The following is a 23,449-nucleotide window of genomic DNA, read 5'->3' as shown; positions in this document are numbered from 1 at the left end:
AAATTGTAATCAATGAAAGCACAAGTGGATTTGGCACATTACAGTATATACTAACTGTACCCAAGTATCAGACACCAATATAGTGCTCTCACTCTGTCCCCACCTGTCCCCAGGGGTAAGATTCACCTTCACATATCTTGAAGTTTAGGTGGTTGCTGTATTTTTTATAATTAAAAGTAGAATGAGAGCAGCAGTGACAGAGGCACCCCAGGAGGTTGAGACTGACTTGGTATTTGAAGACATACATAGTCATCAATGTTAACAGCAAACATAGGGCTCATTTTCCACATGGGGGGAAGGCGAGAGGTATGAGAATAGGCCCTGCCTGTGGGCATGGGGTTCTGACAAACCTTTAAAGGTACCAGAGAACCAGACTACATGGTCGGTCTACAGTTGTGTTTTTGATTTTCTATTGTTCATTGACTGTTAGTGTTGGTAATGCCAATCTGTGGCTAGCAGGCACAATTAAACATTGTTTTGGTGCTACAAAAGAACCATCTCATTGGTATTAATTTGAGCATGACCCTTTCTCAGAAAGAAGGACGTTTTTTGCTTGCAATAAGATTGAAAAATGTTTTTTTAAGAAATGTAAAATGTTCATTTTTAATGTTCCCTTCCAATGTATATTGTACTCATATTAAGAATAATAAACTTCTATTACTGAGAAAAGTACATTTTCAAAGCCGACAGTAGAATAACCATATAACTTATGTGTTAATGGAATGTCAATATTTTAAGATGGACACTCTTGTCCACCTATCATACTCTTTTGAAATACATCTATGAGAAATGGGAAGTGGGTACATTGCACAAATAAGGGAGTGTGGCTGCTTTGCATATACACAAAGAACATTTTGATAACATAAGAATGAAACATCTTTATATTTGACCATTAGGTCTGTGATATAAGGGTAGTTTCCTTTAATCACAAAGTGCATAATCTACACTGGGTCTAGTGCTCATCTCATTGTTCACAGGAGGATAGCTCAGGGGAAACGTGCTCTCCTTGAAAGCAAGACAACACAGAGCACCACAGGTTCGAACCCTGGGTCCGCGCGTAGAAACCTCTGGGTATTAAGCACGTTATAAAGAACCTATCATATCATTTTACAACACTCACCCAAACATTACAGTTTTTGAAACCATATATTCATTCAGAAAGGCTATTGTGAACATGATTCATGATCTCTTGAGATGCCTGTGGAATATGATTACATAAACTCCATCCCTAAGGGTCAACCGTGCTGCAAACACCTAGTACCAAGAGGTGTGTGATGGCCAGGGGATGACAGAAAGGTTCCATTGGAAACATGAAGTAGCAGTGGATAGCTATATAGTGTACCTATGGTGGACCTATGGTGGCTACACAGCAGAGGAAGGAGTGGGTCAAAAGTAGCGGTACAACTTAGTGTCATAACGGCAACTGCAAGGAACCAAGGGACGTTGGGAAATGGCTGACACATGCTTGGCAAGAAGAGTGGACTATTATATAGCCAACAGGGTAACAACAGGGGTGTGATGAACAGGGCATGCTCAGGAGAGTGTAGAGGTGAGAATCTAGTACCTGCCTAATGTTTCTGGGCAGAGAATTGTGCAAACCACAGCACTTCGTACTGGCTGGAACTGACTGGTATCATACCTGACTGACTTCCCCGGACAAACATGCATGAGGCACATGAGGTGTTGCAGAGAGCAGCCAATGCCAGAGGAAGCACCAGCAAGAAAACCCTGGAAGGTGTATCAGGAGGGGCACGGGTAGCCCAACTGGGCAGGCGAGTACGTGTGAGGACCATTGGGCTGGAAGGAAACTTACTATGATTAAAGAAATCAGTTTGTAAGCAGAATTGAAAATGTTAACAGGAAAAGCAAAAGACCTTTCAGAAACATCTGGGCCAATGTCAGAAGATTTAGCGCAAGGATGCCCTCATATTACCTGGTTGCATTACCTGTGTAATATGGCCTATTATAGTGTGGCAATTCCTGCTCCTTTGGTAGGTGAAATTAAATGTACATTTGTCATTTCATTCCATTTAATGTTTGAACAGAGGGCGCTATGCCACGAAGATCTAGTTTCGGAAGGGATGGAGTTAGGATAAGTGAGTTGCTGGTTGAGCACAGTCAGCAGAGCTTGTATATGATGAGAGCTGAAATGTGAACTTATTTGCATGTTTCAGAGCTAGCGTTTAGATGGTGGACAAAGAAGAAGGAACACAGCAGTCGCAAGGCACATTGGATTTCTTCCACAGAATCTCTGCCTTTTGGTGAAAGAATGGCTGTAGATCAAGGCTAGGAGAGGTGGCAATTGCAGTCTATTTAAGGCCCAAAACAGAAGAATTTTGGGAGAGCCAACTAAAAACTGTGAGTCAACTGGATTGATTGCAGACAGCATTGTTCTGGGAGAGAGCAGATTAGAATCTAATGCCTTATCCAGGTGGACTGATCGCAGAGAGGATCTGAGAGCAGGACAAAGTGCCCAGACTGGGAGAGACTTGGGAACCATATCCTGGGAATGGTGCCCAAAAAGAATAAATCACCTTACACCAGCCAGCGGTCACTGCCTGCCTGCCTAAGAGAGACAGAACCAAAGTGAGTATAGATTCTCTGAGGAATTGGACTTATTTTCTGTAGTATTGAAATAAATCACATAGCCCTTTGTATATGCAAAGGTATATTTGGGGGACTCTGGTTACATTTATATCTCTGCGAATCAGAGTATATAGTCCAAAGTGCATGTGCTTTGGTGAGTTGTAATAAATAAAATAGTACCCTTTTGATGCAATCACCGAGGGTCTCTTTATGTAATCTGCAATCTCCGGTAGCTATGGGTTTGACAGATTTTGAGTGGCAATTTAGAGATTTGGTGTGGTATGAATGCCATAGTTCATAAGTAATTGAATTCCATTTCCCTGACAAACCAATCAAACAGGGGTTGCTACTAGGGGGGACTAAGCTATTAAGAATATAAATTGGGTAGGCTCTGCTGTCCACATATATTCTGGAAAAGATTTCAAGAATCGCATCCATTTAATGAATAGTCCAAAATGTTAGTGACTATTTAGAAGCACCATTGATTGGTATCACCTCAAAATAACGAAAACAAAATGCTGAATGTGCATTTAATGCACATTCGGCAGTAGAGAAAATGCTAAAAGTGATTACATTGAAGAAGGTGAGCAGGGGATGCGGGGGTGTCCCACACTGCCCTTGTTTGGTATAATCGGAGCAGGGACTGCAGGGGTCTCCCCTTTTCAGGTATAATTGGAGAGTAGATTGCGGGTGTGTCCCCGCAGTGACAAGGCAGGAAACAGGGGACTTGCACACAGATGTGCTATCTATGTGGGCACTGCGTGGCTCCATCATCACATTCGGATTTTCCGTTTACGACATTACGGGCCGCACGGTGATCACATAGATCCCCACTGATTCAGTGGTTAGGACATAATGTTTAGTTGGATAACAAATTGGAGAGTTTTTTAATTATTTTGACAGTCTGATTTTAATGTTTGACAACTTAAGTGATTTGAAGTCATATTCTGAACATCGCCCCACATGTAGTTTAAAAGGGGATATGTGTCTACTTATATTATATTGGAAATGTTGTTGTGAAAAGCGTGATATTAGATATTGTAGCTCATTTATGAGTGTTTGGTTAATCAGCTTGATTGTACTGTCGCATTGGTGAACTCATGTTTAATTTGAGTAGGGAGTTTCCTGGCTCAATTTTGAATTTTAAAAGATGAATTACACAAATTCGATGTGCACACCACCTTGTCCCAGTGAGTGGGAGGGTGATTGTTGTGCATGGGGCTGCTAGATTTGTATTTCCCAGGGCTGTTACACAACCTAAAAGTAAGCAACATTGTATAGGTCTTGTTTGGGGTGGATTGGAGTAAAGCCCTTAATCAGATGCCACCCAATGAAATTCAATCTATATTCAACAATGTCCAGGTGACTCCTGGGAGCAGGGGAGAAGCTGGGCATTATGGTCTATTGAGAATGTCCCTGGTGCATGTAGAACGCCTTAGTGGAGAGTCAGAATGGTGCACATAAAGGCAATAAAGATAAGAGCTAGTGTCCAGCCAATGACGTCAAAGCAGCAGCAAGCTTAACACCACAGTCCTGCATGTATGCACCAGGTCAGTGCCTGTATGTGCATATAGCACTAGAGAACAGGGAGGAAGCTGGACCTCTTTGCCCAATAAGGATGACGCTGGAAACTGAAGAAAGGCTCAGTGGGGTGGAGTGTTCTACAATTGGCCATAGATAAACAAATCAAAATTGATTGAAAATGACATTCCTCTTCTTCAAATAAATACCCATACAATTACAAACAAGTTAGGAAAAAGTGACTATCCATCAATTCCTAAAGTCTTGAAAGTGAGCAACGAAAATATACATTACTCTAAGTATTATTTATTTTTTTGCACGGTGCTTTGTTGTTTCTGTTAGTTAACTAAAGTTGCCTTCAACACTGTGTTTCAGTGTTTGCTAATGTCCAAAGGCTTGCAGTCCTCGCCACAGATCGATTTCTCACCTTCTACAATGTTGGTCTGAAAATACAAACATTCCCAAAAATACGCGTTTTACGACTATCTCTTCCTAATCTCGTTTCTGCCATTAATTATTTAGGCAATGCGCGAAATACTTCTCTATGCACATTTTTAGCTTAGTTGCACATTGTTTTAAAACTGACCAGTAAGCATGCTTGGGAAGCACAAATATGTTTTAAAATATGTCACATTATGGTGAAGGGTTTGCATAGCAGACAATTTGCTAACACTTGAATACTTTATTGTTATGTAAATTAAGCACCAGATGTAAAGTCTATATATAAAGTGAGCTACATTAAGAGGAAGGAAATGTCCTCTATCATTCATATAATCCAATATATATATATATAATTCTCTAAGGATATCTGTGCCGTGGGGATTGGGCGCAGACACAATGTGATCCTCCTTATGAGGGTCTTTTTCCACTTTGACCCCTCATCTTCTAAAATTCTGTGAGATGGCCAGACCCCAGTGATGTTACAGATGTCACAGCCAGTTTAACCTCACATCTAAATCCTGAACCGGTCTGAATGAGTATATGGGGTTCATGGTTACAAACACTTCAATGTTGGGGTGACTGTTGTGAAAAATGAAATGATTCCCAAACCCAGTGTGTATTGTGTATTTAGTGAGTCAAGTCTTTAACCCTTTTATGACAGACATATTTGGCAAATATGAAGATCTGAGATTAGTCTTATTCTCAAAAGGCTCTTTGATTTTGTGCAAAGCAGCAAATAACCCCATTGGTGCTATTTCTTCCCGTCCCCTTTGCCATATAGGTATTTTGAAAGGGTGCGAAAAGAGTGTACTAGACTGCCCATGCTGGAATGATAACTTTGGATCAGGAACATTATTGATATTCTAGTTTTTGATAATGTGCTTTGAGTGCAAGAAAAGGGCAACATTATAATTTTACTACAATGCATATTATAAGTGAGTGATAGAAATGAACATTGTACAATTTTAAAAAGAGACAGTTTAAAATGGGAGTACAATTAAAGAGCTTCCTTTTCTTTTAAGATATTTTCTTTTTTGAGAACGCAAACCATTTTGTCTCTCAAAATGTCCTTCCTTCATTGAAAGGGTCACGCTCAGATTAAAACCAATGATCAATTTTTTTTTTCTGTGGGCATTAGTCAATGTTTAAGTTTGTGTGATGGTCGATGAATGAGAGCATCATGGCTCAAGTAAAAACTCTGTACATTTGGCTCTGTCTTCCTTCTCTTCTTTCTGACCCCTCTTCTGATTCTTCTTCTTCAGCCCTCGACTCCCTACCACCATTCTCCCTCGTGCCTTATATTTTTACTCAGTCCTTCACACCTTTGCCCATGACTAGCATCTGCCTATGACCTTCCCCTACTATAGGAAATACTACTCACTCAGGTTTTGTGCCAACCTGTTCGAATCCATGCAACCCCAATGTACATTTCTACCTTTTATGCCCATTCTCCTGTTAAATATGTGGTAAATAGCAATGAACTTCTTGAGAACCCTGGAGTTTGATTTCCTCACATGTTCCAAGACAAGGTCTACCACTAGCTACACAAACCTCTCTGACACGCTTCCAGATGATTTCAAGATCCAGGTTTTCAACAGGTGCAATAACACTTACAGGGATTTTGCTCTGATCTTCCCATCTTCTAGCCCCAACACATTGTTCTTTTTGACTCCAGCCTTTTTCATCAATTGTCTTATTTGCAAATGTCTCATTGGCCCAAATACTGGCATCACCTTCATCACAATCTATGTCCCCCTAGTGAACCCTACTCTTTTCTTTGAGGAATATGCAGACTTATTTGGCAATTTGTAAACCACCTTAAATTTGATTTTGGTCCTAGATAAATTTAATAATTTGCTGGATTGTCCCTCCAACAACCAATCTCTTGCCTTCTTCAAAATGTGTGATTCCCTGGGCCTCATTACGACCCAGGCGTTAAGGGGTTAACAGCGCCATAAAAGGTTGCGGCGCCGTTAACCCCTTAACGCCTTACTACGAGGTCCCTTTGCGGGTCCCGACCTTAACAGCTGGTCTGTACCAGCCGTTAAGGTAGGGACCCACAAAGGGACCTTGACGGTAATTACGGTACCACAATTTGCAGTACCGTAATTACCACCTTCCCCATTCCCATTGAGCCCTATGGGGCAAAAATGGGAATGGGGAAGGGCCAATGGTAAATGGGGAATTACCGCCCCACCAACCTTGGAATGGGGCGGTAATTCCCAATTTACCATTGGCGGAATCGGTAAAATAACGGCGGCAACCATGGCGCAACTAGCGCCATGGTTACCGCCTGGGTCGTAATAACCCACCCTGACCATTAGGGTTTGGCCTCTCTCCCTACACACACACGGGAGGCCATCCTATGCTCTCCTCTCTTCCTGCGTACCTGTCTTATATTGAGGTTTGACCTTGCAAAATGTACTAGACTGAACTCTGCCCCTAATCCATGCTAGTCTTTCAAAGAGTATATTCCTAACATCCTTATCAGCTAAGGTTAAATGGTTATTTCTACCATTAAAAAAAAGGTTTCCCATCCTCAGGCATTATATTTCCCCATTTTCACACTCTCTCACCTGATATACATTTTTCTTCTCTCGATATTAGAACATTTAAATTAGAAAAGCTTCGCAAAGTTAGATGAAGACATTCTTGAAGGCTTCTGTCAGAGAACATTTACACTGAAGGTTGCTCATCTCCTCCACACAGTTTAGCCCCATCCATAACACAGTCATGCCCTCCACATGCATGGGTGTGCCCCCCTACATAGATTCCTATGCTGAAGCCCTTTGTAATATATCACCTCACCTATTATGTCTGTCCACAATTTACAATATTTTTCAACTGCAATCTCAATACCCACCATTCAACAGTTACAACAACCTGTGCTCAAAACATACACTTGCCTTTATCTTCCATTCCTATACACTCCCTTTGACTCTTCATCCAAGAAACCTTACTCCTTATTTTCAGACCCTCTGTCCACCTTCAACCCACCTTCTCTGTGGTTTACTCAAGCTCTCCACTCAGGGTCAACCCCCTACATTCCCAGGTTTCCTTAAGTGAATTACTATTGTACAGACATTCTCCAATATTATTCATAAATCAGTGAGGAGACATTGGTGATTGCAAAAGAATTCCTTCTGCCTCTTGCATCCCATACCAGACATCTAGAACACCCAACAAATAAACTGCTTTCTTCAGTCAAGAATATTAAAGTAAAGCAAAGTTGCATTACCTCCTTTATTATGAAGAGGGAGATCTAAACATTCACCTCTTTGCACCCATCCCACTCTCAGCTCGACAACAGAGAAATGAAAGATGTACATCGCTCATGGGCCCCTCCTCTCCATCATTGATTTATCACAGATTCGAGAAGCACTACTCACTCAGACAACCGTTCAGACCATACCCGGATGACAGTATTGAAGACATACAGTTGCTATCAATTGAAAAGGTTGACGGACTACAACTTTGGCGAACAGTGATGACATCATGACTGACACCATGACTTAGATACATTATACATGAAGCACATACGCATCCCAGCACAAAGCTATGCAGATATTTAGCTTTATTGCTGATAGACACAAAGAATATGCTTATGACTCACATAGCTAGAGAACTGACACACGTGTACCTTTTGCTACTAAGAAACCACAAGACGCATAAGAACACATATGAACTGCTTTCTGACGCTTAACGCAACTAACAGTAACGGCCAGGGAAATAAAGATGGGAACCACAGGTACTTTGGAGTGGATGGAAGAAGCTTTGAGAACTCGAGACACAGAGAAAGTTGACAGGCTGATCCAGCTGTAGCCTGCAGAGCAGGCTTCCAGCGTGGCTATCATGCACAGCCAGCCAAGGACACTGGGTTTCCATTTAACAGAAAATATAGGGGACCTGCAGGGCACACAAATGTAAAATCCTCATAATCACAGACAGGAAAAATCAATATTGTGGCCCCTATACATGTGATCCACACCTGCAAGACAGAGCCTATTTATTTGAGCCATATAGAGATGACTGTTCCCATAGGACCAGAGGCAGGGTGATACAAGAGTAATATAGGATCAAATCTGAATCTTCTGTCTCAAGGCCTAGAGATCAGAGAATATAACTTATTAGGAACAGGCAGCACCTTCAGGTCATTCCCACTACCATGAGTAGTTGCACTTGGCCTGGTAACTGTCCAAAGCTCCAAAGCTTTGAAGACCCTTACTGTTCCATCCCTAGCCACCTCCCATGCTAAACTACACATTGTTGCATCAGCCAACCACCTTCCACTAACCTGTAACTTTGTATTTGATACTTTTAAAGGTGGTCTAAAGAGGAACCACCAGATATGGGTTACCCAATGAGTACACCAATCCCCTATAGAATAGATATGTAGCTCACCTCACTGACCAATCCCTTCCACTCTTAGGTTTTTTGGGATGTGAGTTAATTTTTGTGATGTCACAGGTTAACAAAACCAGATGACAGGCTCCTGATGAACAAGAGCGTGTGAAGAATGTTCCGTTGTTCATGCTGCAATCCGTGTCATTTGAATCTGTAATAAAGACAGTGAACCTTTGTCCTATAGCTGGGTCTTCTATTCTTGTTGTAGGGGATTTCCAAGGCCCAGTGCCTCTTGCATGTACACGGTGTAGGGGGGGCATGGTATCACAAGTATGACATTGACACAATGGTTACAATTTGTCAAACCTTTATTTGAAATGGTTGGGGTTGGAGAAACTCCTAGTCTGCCCTATAACTAAGATGGGAGTAGTCTCGACCATCTAATAATAAATAACGCAGTACTAGTTGAGTCTGTCAAATCAAAATGGCCTATGCTAATAAAACCTAATGCCTGCTCTATCTCTATAAAAAAAGTGAATAAAGGAAAAATGTATGCAAAAGGAAGGTTCAGTGTTCAAATTAATAAATGTGGTTGAACCAGCTCTCCTCCCCACATTAGACATAACAGAGTTAGGCTGTCCCTGTAGGTAGGATGACACTCTGGCTCAGCTTCCAACACAAATACAGTTCCGGAATGTGGATCGAGGCCCGTCTGGTCTTACACATTTAAGTCTCTTTACTCGACTTGCAAAAATAATGTTTCTACCAAAAAGTTCACAAAGGTCCCACTCTGTCAGCCTCAAAACTTTCTTCACACAGTTCTCGTATGTTGCCCTCTGCCATGTTCAGACCTCTCATGATAAAGTTCAACACAAACTTGCAAGGGCAGGGGCTCCCTTCCCCAAGCTTACTTCACTTCAGGTCTCCCTCTGTCGTGCTCGGACCACTTTCGGATGTTGAAGGCTTTTGAATGTGCATGGCTTGTTTTACAGACCACTGCCGGACCTCTTCGACTCAAAATGAATAGTTAAACATTTACTTTCCCCTTTCTAGGAGTTCAACTTTTCCATATCACTTTTGCTGTATATTCGCTTACTCGCTTCTAACAATTTACCTTTCACAGAGACTTTCGAGTGAGCTACTTCATTTTGCCGGACCACTCTGTTACTTAGTATCGCTGAACTCACAGCTGCCTTTTACTTCAAAGTTAATTCACAGGTCTGCCTTTCCTCATGTCTCATTCACATGCGTGCAGCCTTCACTTGTGATAAAATGTTGTTATTTCCAACTTTAACCCACACCGGTCTTTAAGGTCGCTTGCCAACTCACCTGCTGTGTGCGTTTCTTCTTTGCTTTACGATTTCCAATTCACAAGTCAAGGTTAGAACCACAGCCTTGGCCTCACCTCCCCAACTCTGCCGTTCACCTGGGAGGGTTGCTGGCATCCTTGAAGCACAATGTAGTTTTTAGTCGCGGGATCTGGCCTTCTCCATGTGTCTATCACGACCTGTCAGAGGGAACTGTGGGGTGAAATATAGCCCCTGAATGCCAGAAATAAAGAGGCCTGAGTGAGTTGGGAAGTCCCATTGAAGTATAAGGCCAGCACAGAAATGGTGATGTCAGACATGAGGCCTATTGAACCAAAAACAGGCCTAAATCTCAAAGAAAAGAAAGTGGGCTTGAATCTCAAAAGTGCAAATATATGCGCAATGCATTTTAGCAAGGAGGAAAAGAAAGGTATGTGGCTGACAATGCTGATTTACTCAATCCATGGAGAGCTGTACTTTTATTTAAAAAGACATCAGTGCGTACATTATCTTCAATGTAATACCAGATTGTGGTTCAGTCATCGAAAGTGAAACTGAGCTCAGTGCAATTACAAGAAATAAAATAATTTCCGTTTTGTTTTTCCTTATCCAAAGTACAGTATGCCGAGAGAAGTGCTCACTAGACTTTCAGAGTTTGAACATGATTTTCTCATATAACTGCCCTATACATCTGGATAGTCCAGAAGTGATATTCATATATTTTGCAACTGTGAGATCAAAGAAGTACATTATACCTGGATAGAAGGCCCAGGTGCCTTATAAAATGAATGTCATGTACAATGCATTGTTTTTGAGTTTAAAACCCATTGCTTGCAGAATTTGCACATGGAGCCAGTCATTTCTCCTAAAGATGAAACCTAATCTCCAAGACATTTCCTCTGCTGGCCTCGGGAGAGAGGTCTGTTTGTCAACCATCAATCAGGGCCATTACTTAACAATATAGAAAGAAATACACTGCTTAGATTTAGACCACAGTGGAGACAGATAAGGCCATGCCTGTTCTTTTAGCAGAAGTGACCTTGAGGTCACAATTCCCATAAAATGTCCATTAGTGTTGCAGCCAGGGCATTATAAGCCATGAAGGGTGGGGAGAACATTAACATGGGCCAGTGTCTGGCTGATCCCATGCTCAAGGGAAAATGAAACTGAAAGCGAATAAAGAAAAAAAATGCAGTTTAGTTAAAAGAAAAATACATATTATTGCATAAAAGGGGCAGCGTATATGCCACAAGAGTCATTCTAGACTTGTATTAAAGGTGGCAGTAACCCCCTTTGAACCATGCTAACATTATTTTTGTGTGATAAACATAACTAAAGTCATTGATAAACAATGATTTGGCTCTTACCTTGATTCTGAGATATTTGAAAGTTGGTGTGAGGGTGAAGGAAATAATTAACAAGGGAACTATGAAGTGGCATATTTTTTAGTGATACGGCTCCTGAGTAAATAAAGAAAAAAATTATTTCTGCATAGGAAGGTTGTGCCGACTTCAGATGAGCATCATCTGATTTGCCTTAAAATGTAGTTCTTATAAATATATTCATACATGTAAAGATTTGGGTTCTTGCCATGTTGATAGATATTTAGAGTTTTGTACATGCCGAGCCAACATGTCAGTTTGGGATGACAAAGCTTTCTCCTCCCACAGCTGTCCTAACTCATAACCCTCATCTCCTTGTCCTATTATCACACAGGTGGGAGGTGGGTAGAGAAAACCAACCAATCCCCTTCAAAGGGAATCATGACAAGTTCGTGATGTCATTTGCCCTATAAGTAGACCAGTTTGCATTAGAACGGGGCTTTTTCACTATTCTGGGAGAAAACCTGCTGCTGAACTCTTGTGTGAAACATCCAAGCAGAGAGGCCCCAAATCTTGCATCAGAGACAGGAACCATGAGGCATAGAAGCTGACTGGGACCCCTTGGAGGATTCAGAGGAGACTATCCTTGACTGACCCCCTTGCTGTCCCAGAGGTGCCCTGCTGTTCATTGATGCTCATTCCAAGGCCTATCCTGTAAGTAAAACTATCCCCAAAGCCATTTTTTGTGTAGGCCCTGCATTTTTCAAGTATTGTTCTAGTTATTTCCCCATAGCAAAATATCCTCTTTGTCTGTGTATATCCTTAGCATATTTAATTAACGCAAATCAATTAATTCTCCCTATAGAAATCATGGGATGTGTTTTGTTGGCAACTGAATCCAACAGAAACCAAAAGAATTAATCCCAAAATCCTGTTTCCATATGAGTGTGCAGGGTGCAAAACAAAATTCCCTGTTGTTCCCCTTCATTTTAAATCAGAAGTGTGAAGCCTGGTAATTCCTTTGCATGTGTGGTAAAAAACGAAAGCCCTGCCTGTTCTCTTTAGGTGTGGCAAAACGAAATTCCCATTGCTTTTCTTTCCCTCATATTGCACCTGGGGTAAGAAGTAAAAGAAAAACGATTTTGCCCCTTGAATCACTTTTTCCAAAGAATGCATTTTATCAGAATCCCAAAATGATTTTCCCATTGTGTTCCCACTCTCTGCCACTGGCCTTTAATTCAGAGGCGTCAAGTCTAATTGATGTTTGGAGGTGAGGGTTGCTGGGAGAAAAGTATTATAACCAAATCACCAACTACTGTATATCTTGAATTGTTATTTTTCTGTATTAGTGGGTGATTTGAAAAGAAATCTTGACTGCATATCTCAGTATTATGTCTGTGTTGGTGCCTTTATGGAAGTCATTTTTGTTCTTGTGTTGCCACAGCATTGGTGGCTGATGTTAGTCTGTTTGTCACATTTGGTTTAAATAAATTAATAAATCTATATTCTTACTACACACCGGCCTTGTTCCTAGTCCATTGTGGCACCAGGTATTTGTTGGAGTTGGGTGTGAGACGGATTGGGGGCCTTACTAAATAGGACCTGAATCAAAATCATAGTGATTTGTTGTGCGCAACATTCATTGGGGGGAAAGGAACTCCTTGAATTCAGTGTTTGATCGTGTAATAAACAGCGACAAAACCCCAAGTCATTCAATGAAAGTTGGCTATTCTGACAGCCTAGCTGACAGCTTCAGTTTTGAGGTGCGCTTTTAAACCAAAGTAACATCTGAAAACATGCAACTGAGCAGTATCCAGGAGTCAACACGATACAGGAATTCTGTAATTCCTTTATTACAAAATTAACCCTTGACAAAAAAATGGAGTTAATATGATTAGACATAGACATAGAATGCTTGAAAAGCATCATGGTTTTAAATCATGGTTTTAAAGCGGATTAGATGTATGAAATAATGTGGCTTTAGCACCCCGTTCCAAGGGCTGGAACGGTGGTAACGACCCGGCAGCCCTAGTTAATGGGCCAAGCAAAGCAATGGTAACTTAACATTCTGCTGAAGTTACCACTGAATGGGCCGATACCGCCAGTGGTATTGCAGCCTATGAAATGACATTACCACCAGTAATTCAAACACTTCCGGGTGTAACACTTTTCCAGAAAGTACACAAAACCCACTAAGGGTAAATACTGCTAGGGGTAATAACCGCCAGTGGCAAAAATGCAGTTAATTATATACTTTAATTTCTGGGTCTAGCACATGACCACTAAAGCATAAACCACTCCTCCATCGTCACGTGTGTGTACCGTTCACACAAGATACCTTCTTCATAAAGCAGCAGCTATTCATACATGCTACATTTTTTAAGACCAGTTAAACGTGGGTCTTATTTTGGACAGTAAATACATAGTGGGGACTACCAGTGGTAACAGAATGTTGCTTACTGTATTGTTCACACTGGTGGCAATTGCACCTGATCATATTTAAAGCCGGTAGTCAACCAGTGGAGTTCCTTTTACTGGTGGAAAACATTTTCAACTTCTGTAATGACAATTCCACTGGAACTGGTGGTAAGTGACTTTTACCATTGGCGGTATTCACACCGGCCACTCTTTAATGAGCACCTTGATGTTGTAGATAGGTGAGAGGTCTTCTTCTTAGTGTCTAATATTACTAATATTATGACATCTTCAACTTACTCTGTTGCTAATACATTCATTGGTTATATATTTGATGTGCTGTTGTTGACCGATCAATGTATATTGGAATTGCATGTCATGAATTACTATGATAAAATGCAAAATACTAAGTATGAATTTCCTTGCCAAATGTGGATATTTATAATATCCCTGCTGCCTGAAAATCAAAAGATTACTTTAAAAAACAGTTTTTTTAATGCTGACTTCAGTGGTCAAATATTGGAAAACCATTTTTTGGAACTATAATGTTAGGTTGTTACTGTGTAAAACCCCTGGGTTGAATTTATGGCGAGATATGGTTGCAATTTATTCAAACTTAAAATCAATAAGTATTCATCGAACTGTACAGTTTCCTCTCTCTTGCAATGGAGGGTCTCCATTGCTTGGAATTTGAAGCAAACAACACATTAGAAAAGGGAGGATCAATTGCCATGACCACCGTGAACGTGGAAATTAAGTGACAACAATGTGCATAATACCATTGGTCGCAGTCTGCTATTTCTCAGACTGCATCATCCCGCTCCGCTGATGTGCGCACGTACAATCTCGCAGAATATCCACTAAAAGGATTTCTTAAAATAATGCAGGAATGAGAATGTGTTGATATATTATCACCATGAAATTCTAAAACACCACTTCAATTTGGTCTGCATTATTACGAGCATGGTGATGTGGTAGAGAGTGTCGGTAACGGAACTGCTGCCACTTTTGCTGGACCACCGTATGCCAACATTGGAGGTGGTGTGGGTGAAAAATCTCCAGCACTTGGCTTGAGGTCCACCCACCATATTACCTCCATTAAATGGAGGATTTACTGTGGACAGAATTACTGTCCATAGTAAATTCTCCAAGGCCCATTGACGTTCTATGGGGCTGCAAAATGACGAACGACATCACAACCCGCCACTCATAATTTGATGGATGGAGTAGTGGTAATGGTAAACGAACACGGCCGCACTCAAAATAAGGCCCTGTCAGGTGTAGGTCGACATCAATTCTGTGATAAGTTGATAACTAATGTTAATGGGTACAATACGATGGTCCCCAAAGTTTTGTGACTCTTATGAAATAGTTCAACCTAAGAATCATGGCCGCTTCTGCCAGTTCATTGTTAGTAGTGGAATTGTTTACAAAGGAACGCATACATTTGATGATTCAGAAATCACTGAAGGCAGAACTTAAATGGACACAGCTCCAAAACCAACTTGAACAATTATGCGTCTATGTCATCCTGTTTGGGACACGTCGGTGAGAGGTCATCAGCGTAAGTGGACAATTGTGAAGCAGAGACAAAGCATAATCTACCAACATTCATTTCAACACAAGCCCCCTCCCCCCATAGCCTTTATTTGTAAACAATGCGCCTGTCACCCTTACTTTCTGTTTGAGTGCTGTTTTACCATAATCTAGCGCTCGGCTGCTTAGTCTTTAACTCTGTGCGTCCTATAAATATATCCTACCTTAACCCACCCCACCCCTCCCTGGACATCAACGCTCCCAGTCGGCGATATGGTTGCAGTAGATGGTAAACTAAAGAGGGCAACTCACAGGCATCAGGACGGCTGAAGATCCTGGCATGGTCGGGTTGGGCAGGGTGCCCGGCATTGAGGCAGGCATAGGCTGTCGTTGTCTGTTATGTAGATGCAGCAGCGATGACAGTGAGCCTGGAACAGGCCTAAGAGAAAGAGCAACCAACCCTCGTTAGTACAAATTGAGAAGAAACAAAGAGCAACACATTACTGCACAGTATATCATCACACTGTTGCTGCCGGCTTTTTCTTCTGATTGGATAACAACATAGATTCATGGAGCACAGCGTATGAAGGAGGTCTTAAGCGACACAAAGCAGACAGAATGTATTTTCATATCAATAGCGCTCCGGTTTTCAATAGGCAATATGTCAGAGCACTTACTGACTGCTGTGGAGGCCTGCAGTTCTACTACACTCATTGCACGGAAGTGAAACAAGGCAACATTGACCCCCAAGCTCTGATAACCCACAGGAGAATTTTTTTCAACCAACATGCTTAGCCACTCCCAGCTCTTCCCTCACCTCTCTCCCCATGTTGGTTGCTGTCTTACTTCTAACTTGTCCTTCTGACAGTTTTCAGAAATCCTGTTGTTTTCAACGAATAAGCTAATTTCTAACATGGTAAATGTCGGCGGCTAATGTTGAAGCTGTCATCAAATTGCTGGCTGGAGTTTGTAGCTTTGAGGGCGGGTCCCGGGAAGATCCCTCGGGCAGGCCTCATTATGCAGATCAAAACCTTCCAAAGAACCCGGCATTTTTGGCTGTTTGCCACAGAAGTATTCCGGCGCGCTCTGCACAATGTGTACTCATAATCCCCCGTGGATCACTCTGCTGGAATTTTTTCGATAGTTTCCAGAGCCCAGAAATCCTTATATTGAATTCATGAGCGAGGGGAGCATGTGACATGAGCAAAAGGGCTGTTACTTTGTAACAACATTAGTAAAATAAACTAGTTTCATCCCTGCAGCGTCAACACAGCTCACAAATTTGTGAGGTTGACATCCTTTATCAAATCTGGAATGGAAAAGATCTGTGCTACGCGTCGGTAAATTTACGGCTTTGAGCCAAATCCTACCACTTATTTCTAAGTAGGTGTATTTCAAGTGCGTCTCTAGTCAGATTAGGGAAAAGAGATGTATGGCCTGCTGGAGAATTTCAAAGCATCCAATTGGGATATCACGAGAGAAAAAGATCTAAAGTTGATCTGTTTTTTTAACATGTATTGGGAAACTGGGGACTTTAAAAATTGGGGCAATGCTTCACTGCACCGTTTTCTAGCTAAGAAAAACAGGTTGTCTATTGGCGTTCAGTCCAGTTGCCCATAGCGTTTTCACATAGAACCCTATTCAACATGGCCGCCTCTTGCTTGATGTACCTCAGCTTGCCTGCTGTCAGTAGAAAAAGACATAAACGTATAGCGGAGTCAGCTTTGATGATATTCTATTTGACCCATCATCTACTTTTCTTACTTTGGAGGAGGCGGCAAAATCCTGCCTTTACTGCCACTTTAAACAATAAAGCAATAGGTATGATCAGGCACTTGATACCACACAGACAAGTGTACATGCAACTGACTTCGTCCTGTACTCATTTACAAGACATTCTAGAAATGTATTGCAGGTGTAATTGGAATTGTAGGTCGTTTTTTTAAAGGGTGAAACAATCACCAGGTAGACATCTTGGCGCTATAAAAGAGGAGCAAGCATGCTTACAAAGCAAACACGTGTGCTGGTTTTAGACAGGTGTGGTGGCTGCTGCAGCTAGTTGAATAGAGAGGGACCACCTAAAGCTAGAAATGTAAAGGTTTTCAATGACTTCCTGAAAATGAATAGGTTGTCGGTGGAGTCTGGCAGGTCCTTCAATAGTTTTTCTACTTTTACACTGTAGGTCTGACCTCCAAACCTGCCTTTACAAAATCAAGGAATGGAATGTGTACAAACGTCCTAGTATCTGAGGGGTCGGGAGGGCAGATGGATTCATTTATAGTCAGTGGACAATTTTGTGATCAAGGCACATACTATGGCAATAAGACCTGAGGCGGCGGGTCAATACCGCCCCAGGTGTAATGCCCCCGAGGCCGTAGTTACTTACCGAAGTTCTGGGGGCATTACCGTGGGTGGTATTGGCCCGCCGCTGAGGGTCTTATAGCCATTAGTACCCCGGCCAGTTAGACTGGGGTAACAATGTAATTTTTTTCTGTTCCAAAACGCTGCTGCGTTTCAAAAAAAAGAAATTAAAAAAATTATGAAAAAAAATGCCCACTGTGAAAGGGAAAATGTAGTCTGTTTTCCCTTTCCATGGTGGCCATCGGGAGCGGACGCACTGGGAACAGAAGTATTCCCAGCGTGTTCGCTCCCGAGAAAAAGAAAAAAGAAGGTAAGTGGGGCTGGGAGGGCGGGCAGGGGATAGTTTGCAGGGGACGGGGTGGAGGGAAAAAAAAAACGTACCTGCGTCCCCGGCGGGGGACGAAGGCAGCCTCCAGCCTTGGGGAGGCTACGAGCGGGGATTGCCCCGTTTTGAGCCTCATCATTGGCTAAGGGGCTGCCACACCCCCGCCGGTAACAAACGCTGGCATGCTTGTATGTCCACGAGAATACCATGCGGTATGGCTCGGAAAAGAGTCAATCCACGTGTAGTATTTCCAGTGGACAAAGCGTGCCGGGTACTAATTTTAAATATTGCCCTCTGTCTTATTGACATGTGCTACAAGCCCTGATTGCACTATTGGCTTAGCGGATCATTCCAGCACACCAACAAATGACACAGTGTCTGAAGAAGTTTAAAGTGCCTGCTCACTTTTGGAGGGGGCATGGACCAGACCGTCTACATGGTCACACCATGTCAATCTATGTAAAGTTGCTCTGAAGTGTGAGACAAGAAACTCAATTAGGGTGCTCAAAACGAATCAATATCCCAAGGTGTACAGCACTCGTTTGCCTCCCGTCAGGGGCACAACTAAACCTACATTTCGTGGGAGCTACCTTGTGATGGGTGGGGCCAATTCAGAAAGTTGGTAGTGTAAACGTGGATGCTCCACCCCCCTCCGATCTACCCCAAGGGTTGTCTGGCATGGGACTCCAGTATTAAATGGTAGCAGCCCGGCATTACACCTAAGTGTACATGCGCACAGACATACACAATTACACATTCACTCACACATTCAAACAGCCCATTTACCATACAGTCACTCATTTACATGCACACCGAGCCCCCCATGCATCAGACGACACTCATTCACACACACTCATTCACACATACATCACAAACACACTCCTTGTACACATGCATACATACATAATGAGCTAACATGCAACACCCTTTAACACTGTTAGTTTCAGAAAAGGATCTTCATCCCCTTCCCCTTGGATGCAAAAGAACACAGAACATTGTTATATTTTCACTCGCACTGTGGGGAGGGGGCTGATGTGTGCATTTGATGTTTGGTAGGCAGAGCAGCGATGGAAGCCTTTCCTGAAACGAGCAGCTTTAAGGTTTTGCTGCGTTTGTGCAAATACATTTTTGTGCACGGACACAGTAACTAATTAAAGCCGCCAGTTTCAGGAAAGGCTTCTCTCCCCTCTCTGACTGACAAAAAGCTACGTGCGGAAGCCCCGTCCCATCAGCTCACATTTCTGGCTGGGGGGGCTGAAGCCCATTTAGCTCAATGGAGTTGCATGCCTGCCTCCCGTTTAGGTTTGCACCCAGTGGTAGAGATGTATCAAAAAAAAATGGTGGAACTGTGAACCAGGTGGCAAGCAATGTGCAGCACTTTTTTCAAGGTTTGCAGCCATGGGGCTTGACAGCCAATTTGGTTGAAACAGATTTCTGTTTAACTGCAACTGCTATTGGGTGGTAAAGGGAAGAAATGTGATTTACCTTCACAAAGAACAGTTCTGGAATGGTGTGAATGGTTTCAAAAAGTAGTGGGACTGTTAACAGTAAAAAATAAAAGTAGTGGAACTCTGCTCCCGACCGTTCCCACTCACTTCGACCAATGATACTAATGCATACACACTTACATACATTGCATACATCCTGGAACAGGAGGCAGAGGAATGGCTGTGAACATGGGCTGCCAGGTTAAATGGGCAGGAGCGTGATCATGGGATTCATTGATAACTTTGCTTCCTTGTGGTTTTGAAGACAGAAGCCGTTACAGAAATACCAACATTTTCACGTAGATCATTTTGACGACAACCAATCAAACAGAAGAGGTGTCAATGTTCTCTCTCTCTCTCTCTCTCTCTCTCTATCTCTCTCTCTCTCTCTCTCTCTTTCTCTCTCTCTCTCTCTCTTTTTACAGGAGTGGGGCTTTGTGAGAATTTGGGGAACTATGAAAGGAGTTAGTTCAATTAGTTAGAATAGGCTATTTCAGATAAGGAGCCACACACATCACAGCGCCACCTAATAGCCATGCCTGGAAGTTCAGCCACAGTTCAGAAGTGCAGAGCATCAGAGCAATGGATTATGGGTATGCAACAATTATATGGAAAGCTTGCAATTTTGCTCTTTGTGAAAGAAATGTGAATGGTTAGATTGCAGTGTGAGGGGAAATAAAAAATAAAAAAAAAACCTTTTACCAGATGGGGTTTGCAATACATTGACAAAATACAAAAAATAAGATTGATCCAACCAATGTGCTTATGCTCTACATTGACGAGAGGGCTCACAGCTGTCAATTTCCAGGCCCAACATAAATAGATATGGATGAAGAAAATACTAGTCGTCTGTCACATGAGCCTGATTTACAACCGTTTTTTACAATGTCCGCAATCCCATTGTAAAACGCTTTGTAATTCAGACAATGGGCCTCATTACTAGGGTGGCGCTCCCGTAATGAAGGGTGCCGGTACGGCACTGGCACCCTTCATTATGGGAGCGCCGATTACGAGGTTCCCTTTGTGGGACCCAGACCACACGTCTGGTAAAACCAGACGTCTTTTCCGGGTCCCGCGAGGGGAAGAGGGAGATAATAACGGCCACTTGTGATGTGCCCGTTATTACCTCCCTCCTCATTCCCATTGAGCCCTATGGGGGCTCAATGGGAATGGGGAATGGTTCCTGCAAGTAGGAATTACCGGGTCCTCCTATGTCGGAATGACCGGGTCCTCCTATGTCGGAATGACCCGGTAAGTCCCTATTGCAGGAACCCAGTAATGGAGCCCGTTTGGAGGCAGGCATGGTGCTAATAGCACCATGGCTACCTCCAAACTCGTAATGAGGCCCAATGTGTGTTATCTGCATTATGCTCCCAACGCATCGTAGGCTACTTGCTCTCCAGGGTTACTAGTGCTGACCGAGAAAACTCATAGATAACTAACATGTGAAAAGTATCCAGAAAACAAAAGGCCAAAGTGGTCTCAGCAGATGGTGTGCACACTGCAAAAGATGGACACACGTTGGGCATGCTATTTTGAATGTGTTCTATTGGTGCTCATGGCCACTGACCCACTGGCACCAGACCACAGGTCCAAGGTGGACACACTTAGGGGCCGATTCAGAGCCCATGATAAAAAGTGTGTGGAAATACAACATTCTCCCCTCCAGTTTCTAGTGTCACCATTCTGAAGTGAGTGGGAGTATTGGAGGGGAGATGTCATGCTTTCCAGCAGCAAAAGCTACTAAAATCTCTCATTTTTGGGGAAACATGTGCTCCAGTGGCATTGCGAGCATTTCTTGAAAGACTGCCACTTTTCTAATTTAAGAACGTTTTCTTAAACTTTCATTAAACTAGAAAAGTGGTGCTGCCGTCTAAGCCATGCTATCTTTATAAAGGGAAAAAGTGTGCAGTACAGTTTACTCCATTTGTGTCATGCTAAACCAGTGCTGCTGGGAGAAGAAGCCCCTCCATGTGGCTGCTCTGCATTCCTGATGGTTGCTAGGGCTGTTGTCAAGCCAGAAATCAGGCACATGCAAAACGCAAGGCTTTTTTGTCCCTGCACCACATTCTTTCTTGTTCAGAATATGGTGTATTTTAGAAATGTGCTGTTCCTGCTTGGAACAACACATTTCTATTTTTACACAGACCTCTGAATCGGGCCCTTAATTAGAGAATCGACATCTCTAAATTTCAAAATATTTGTCATTAATTGCAATATAATATTTAAAAGCAACAATGCTCTTAAGAAATTGAACTTATAACTCAAACTAAATTCTCAAAAGGATTGTCGGAATACAAGTTTTCCTGTCATGTTGATCGCAATGAGACCATCTTTTGTATAGATCAGCACATTTCTCATAAGAAGGAACCGCATCAATGTGCAGAAATTAGTTGCAGTAAATAAAATAATGTATTATATAAAGTTGCTATTTTGATAAAATAAATTAAATGGTGAGGCATGTAAAATAAATGAATGGTTAGGTAGTTAGCTAACCTTTGGAGTAGTTCACAGACATAGATATATTTAAATCAGCAGAACCTATAGAGAGGCAGCTACGCGTGTTCATCACACCATTTAAACGAGAGGCAACAAATTGAAGGACAACGGGGATAGGGCCAAGCCATGGAGTACCCCTCCCCCCCGCAACCCCCCAACAGGTAAGTGGAGGTTCAGGGTAGTGGTGTGGCCCAGAGCGTATTTACTGTAAGCATAACCTTATAAAAACTGTATATCCATGGTTAATCTTGTTATATAATGTATGCATTATCTGGCTTGTATACCTGAATGTATACAATACAAATCTTTAAACTAAAAAAACAACAGTTGGCCTGCAGAGGTGCACCCTACATACCCACCCTGTCCCATGGCACCTTCACCAATGTGGCAATGTAGGAGGATTCGTGTAAACCGTAGCCTAGGGATCCACTCAGCACCTGCCCCCACCCTGCCAGCATATGCCAGCATATGTAATCAACTGACGTTAATGAGGTTTATTTAGGAACCCAGAAGCCACCCTAAGAGTGGATCTGAAAGCAGAGGGCCCACCCTTAGGGTGGTTTCTCTGCAGTTGCTATTGCTGAAGCTGGAGAGATCCACTGGAAGTGACGTCGATGGAGCGTTAGCATGCGTCAGTCTCAATCTGCGAGTACAGCCTTAGATGTCCCGTTAGTACCAAATTTAAGTTCAGCTAACAGTCTGTATGAAATTTAACATAAATTAACAGAGTGATTAAATCAACTCAACTAACCTAATACTGTCTCTCACGGAAGAAGTGCAGTGACCCAAGGAAAACACCTAGCCTTGGGGCGCACTGATTTGCCACCTATCTAAGAGGGATAGCCAATAAGTAAAAGCCTTCCTATAAACTCACTAGTAAAACCATGCCAAGTCTATAAAAAACCTAAAAATGCTATAGAGTCAATGATAAAACCACACAGCATTCAAGTGGGGATTTTGTTTTTTAATTTAACCACCACTTCAGTGTGTCAGCAATAGAAATCCATTCCCACATTCTCATGCTGAACACTTGTTTATAGGCGCGTCATAAATGCCATATCATGTCATATCATATCGCATCATATCATGCTTCGATTTGAATACACAAAGGCCTAACGTTAACCACACAAAAGATTAAACAATGATTAAAACAAGGTCTCCAAAAGCGTAACTCAAAAAAGGATATTCATCTGGAGGTCGACCGGTTTCAGTGACTATGCCTTAGTCGGTCACCTTCTTCAGGACCCTTCAGGACCACAGACAAACCTGGGGTGGAATTCCACAGTCAATGGTACATACAAACGT

At 42.3% G+C, this 23,449-nt stretch overlaps 1 protein-coding gene across 3 annotated transcripts in view; it reads right to left on the bottom strand.

Moving 5' to 3' along the window:
- CREB5 (cAMP responsive element binding protein 5) overlaps window positions 1–23,449 on the bottom strand; it is a 1,617,326-nt gene that overhangs the window by 311,762 nt on the left and 1,282,115 nt on the right. For all 3 annotated transcript variants that reach the window (XM_069648241.1, XM_069648242.1, XM_069648243.1), the window contains one exon: window positions 15,785–15,911. In XM_069648241.1, coding sequence (XP_069504342.1) covers window positions 15,785–15,911 — 127 coding nt within the window. The remainder of the gene's footprint in view (window positions 1–15,784; window positions 15,912–23,449) is intronic.

This window comes from Ambystoma mexicanum, chromosome 2q, assembly GCF_040938575.1.
Source record: "Ambystoma mexicanum isolate Mex_15411 chromosome 2q, UKY_AmexF1_1, whole genome shotgun sequence".
Taxonomy (NCBI): Eukaryota; Metazoa; Chordata; class Amphibia; order Caudata; family Ambystomatidae; genus Ambystoma; species Ambystoma mexicanum.
Note: the sequence above shows the minus strand (reverse complement) of the source record. Positions and strands in the feature narration are given on the sequence as shown.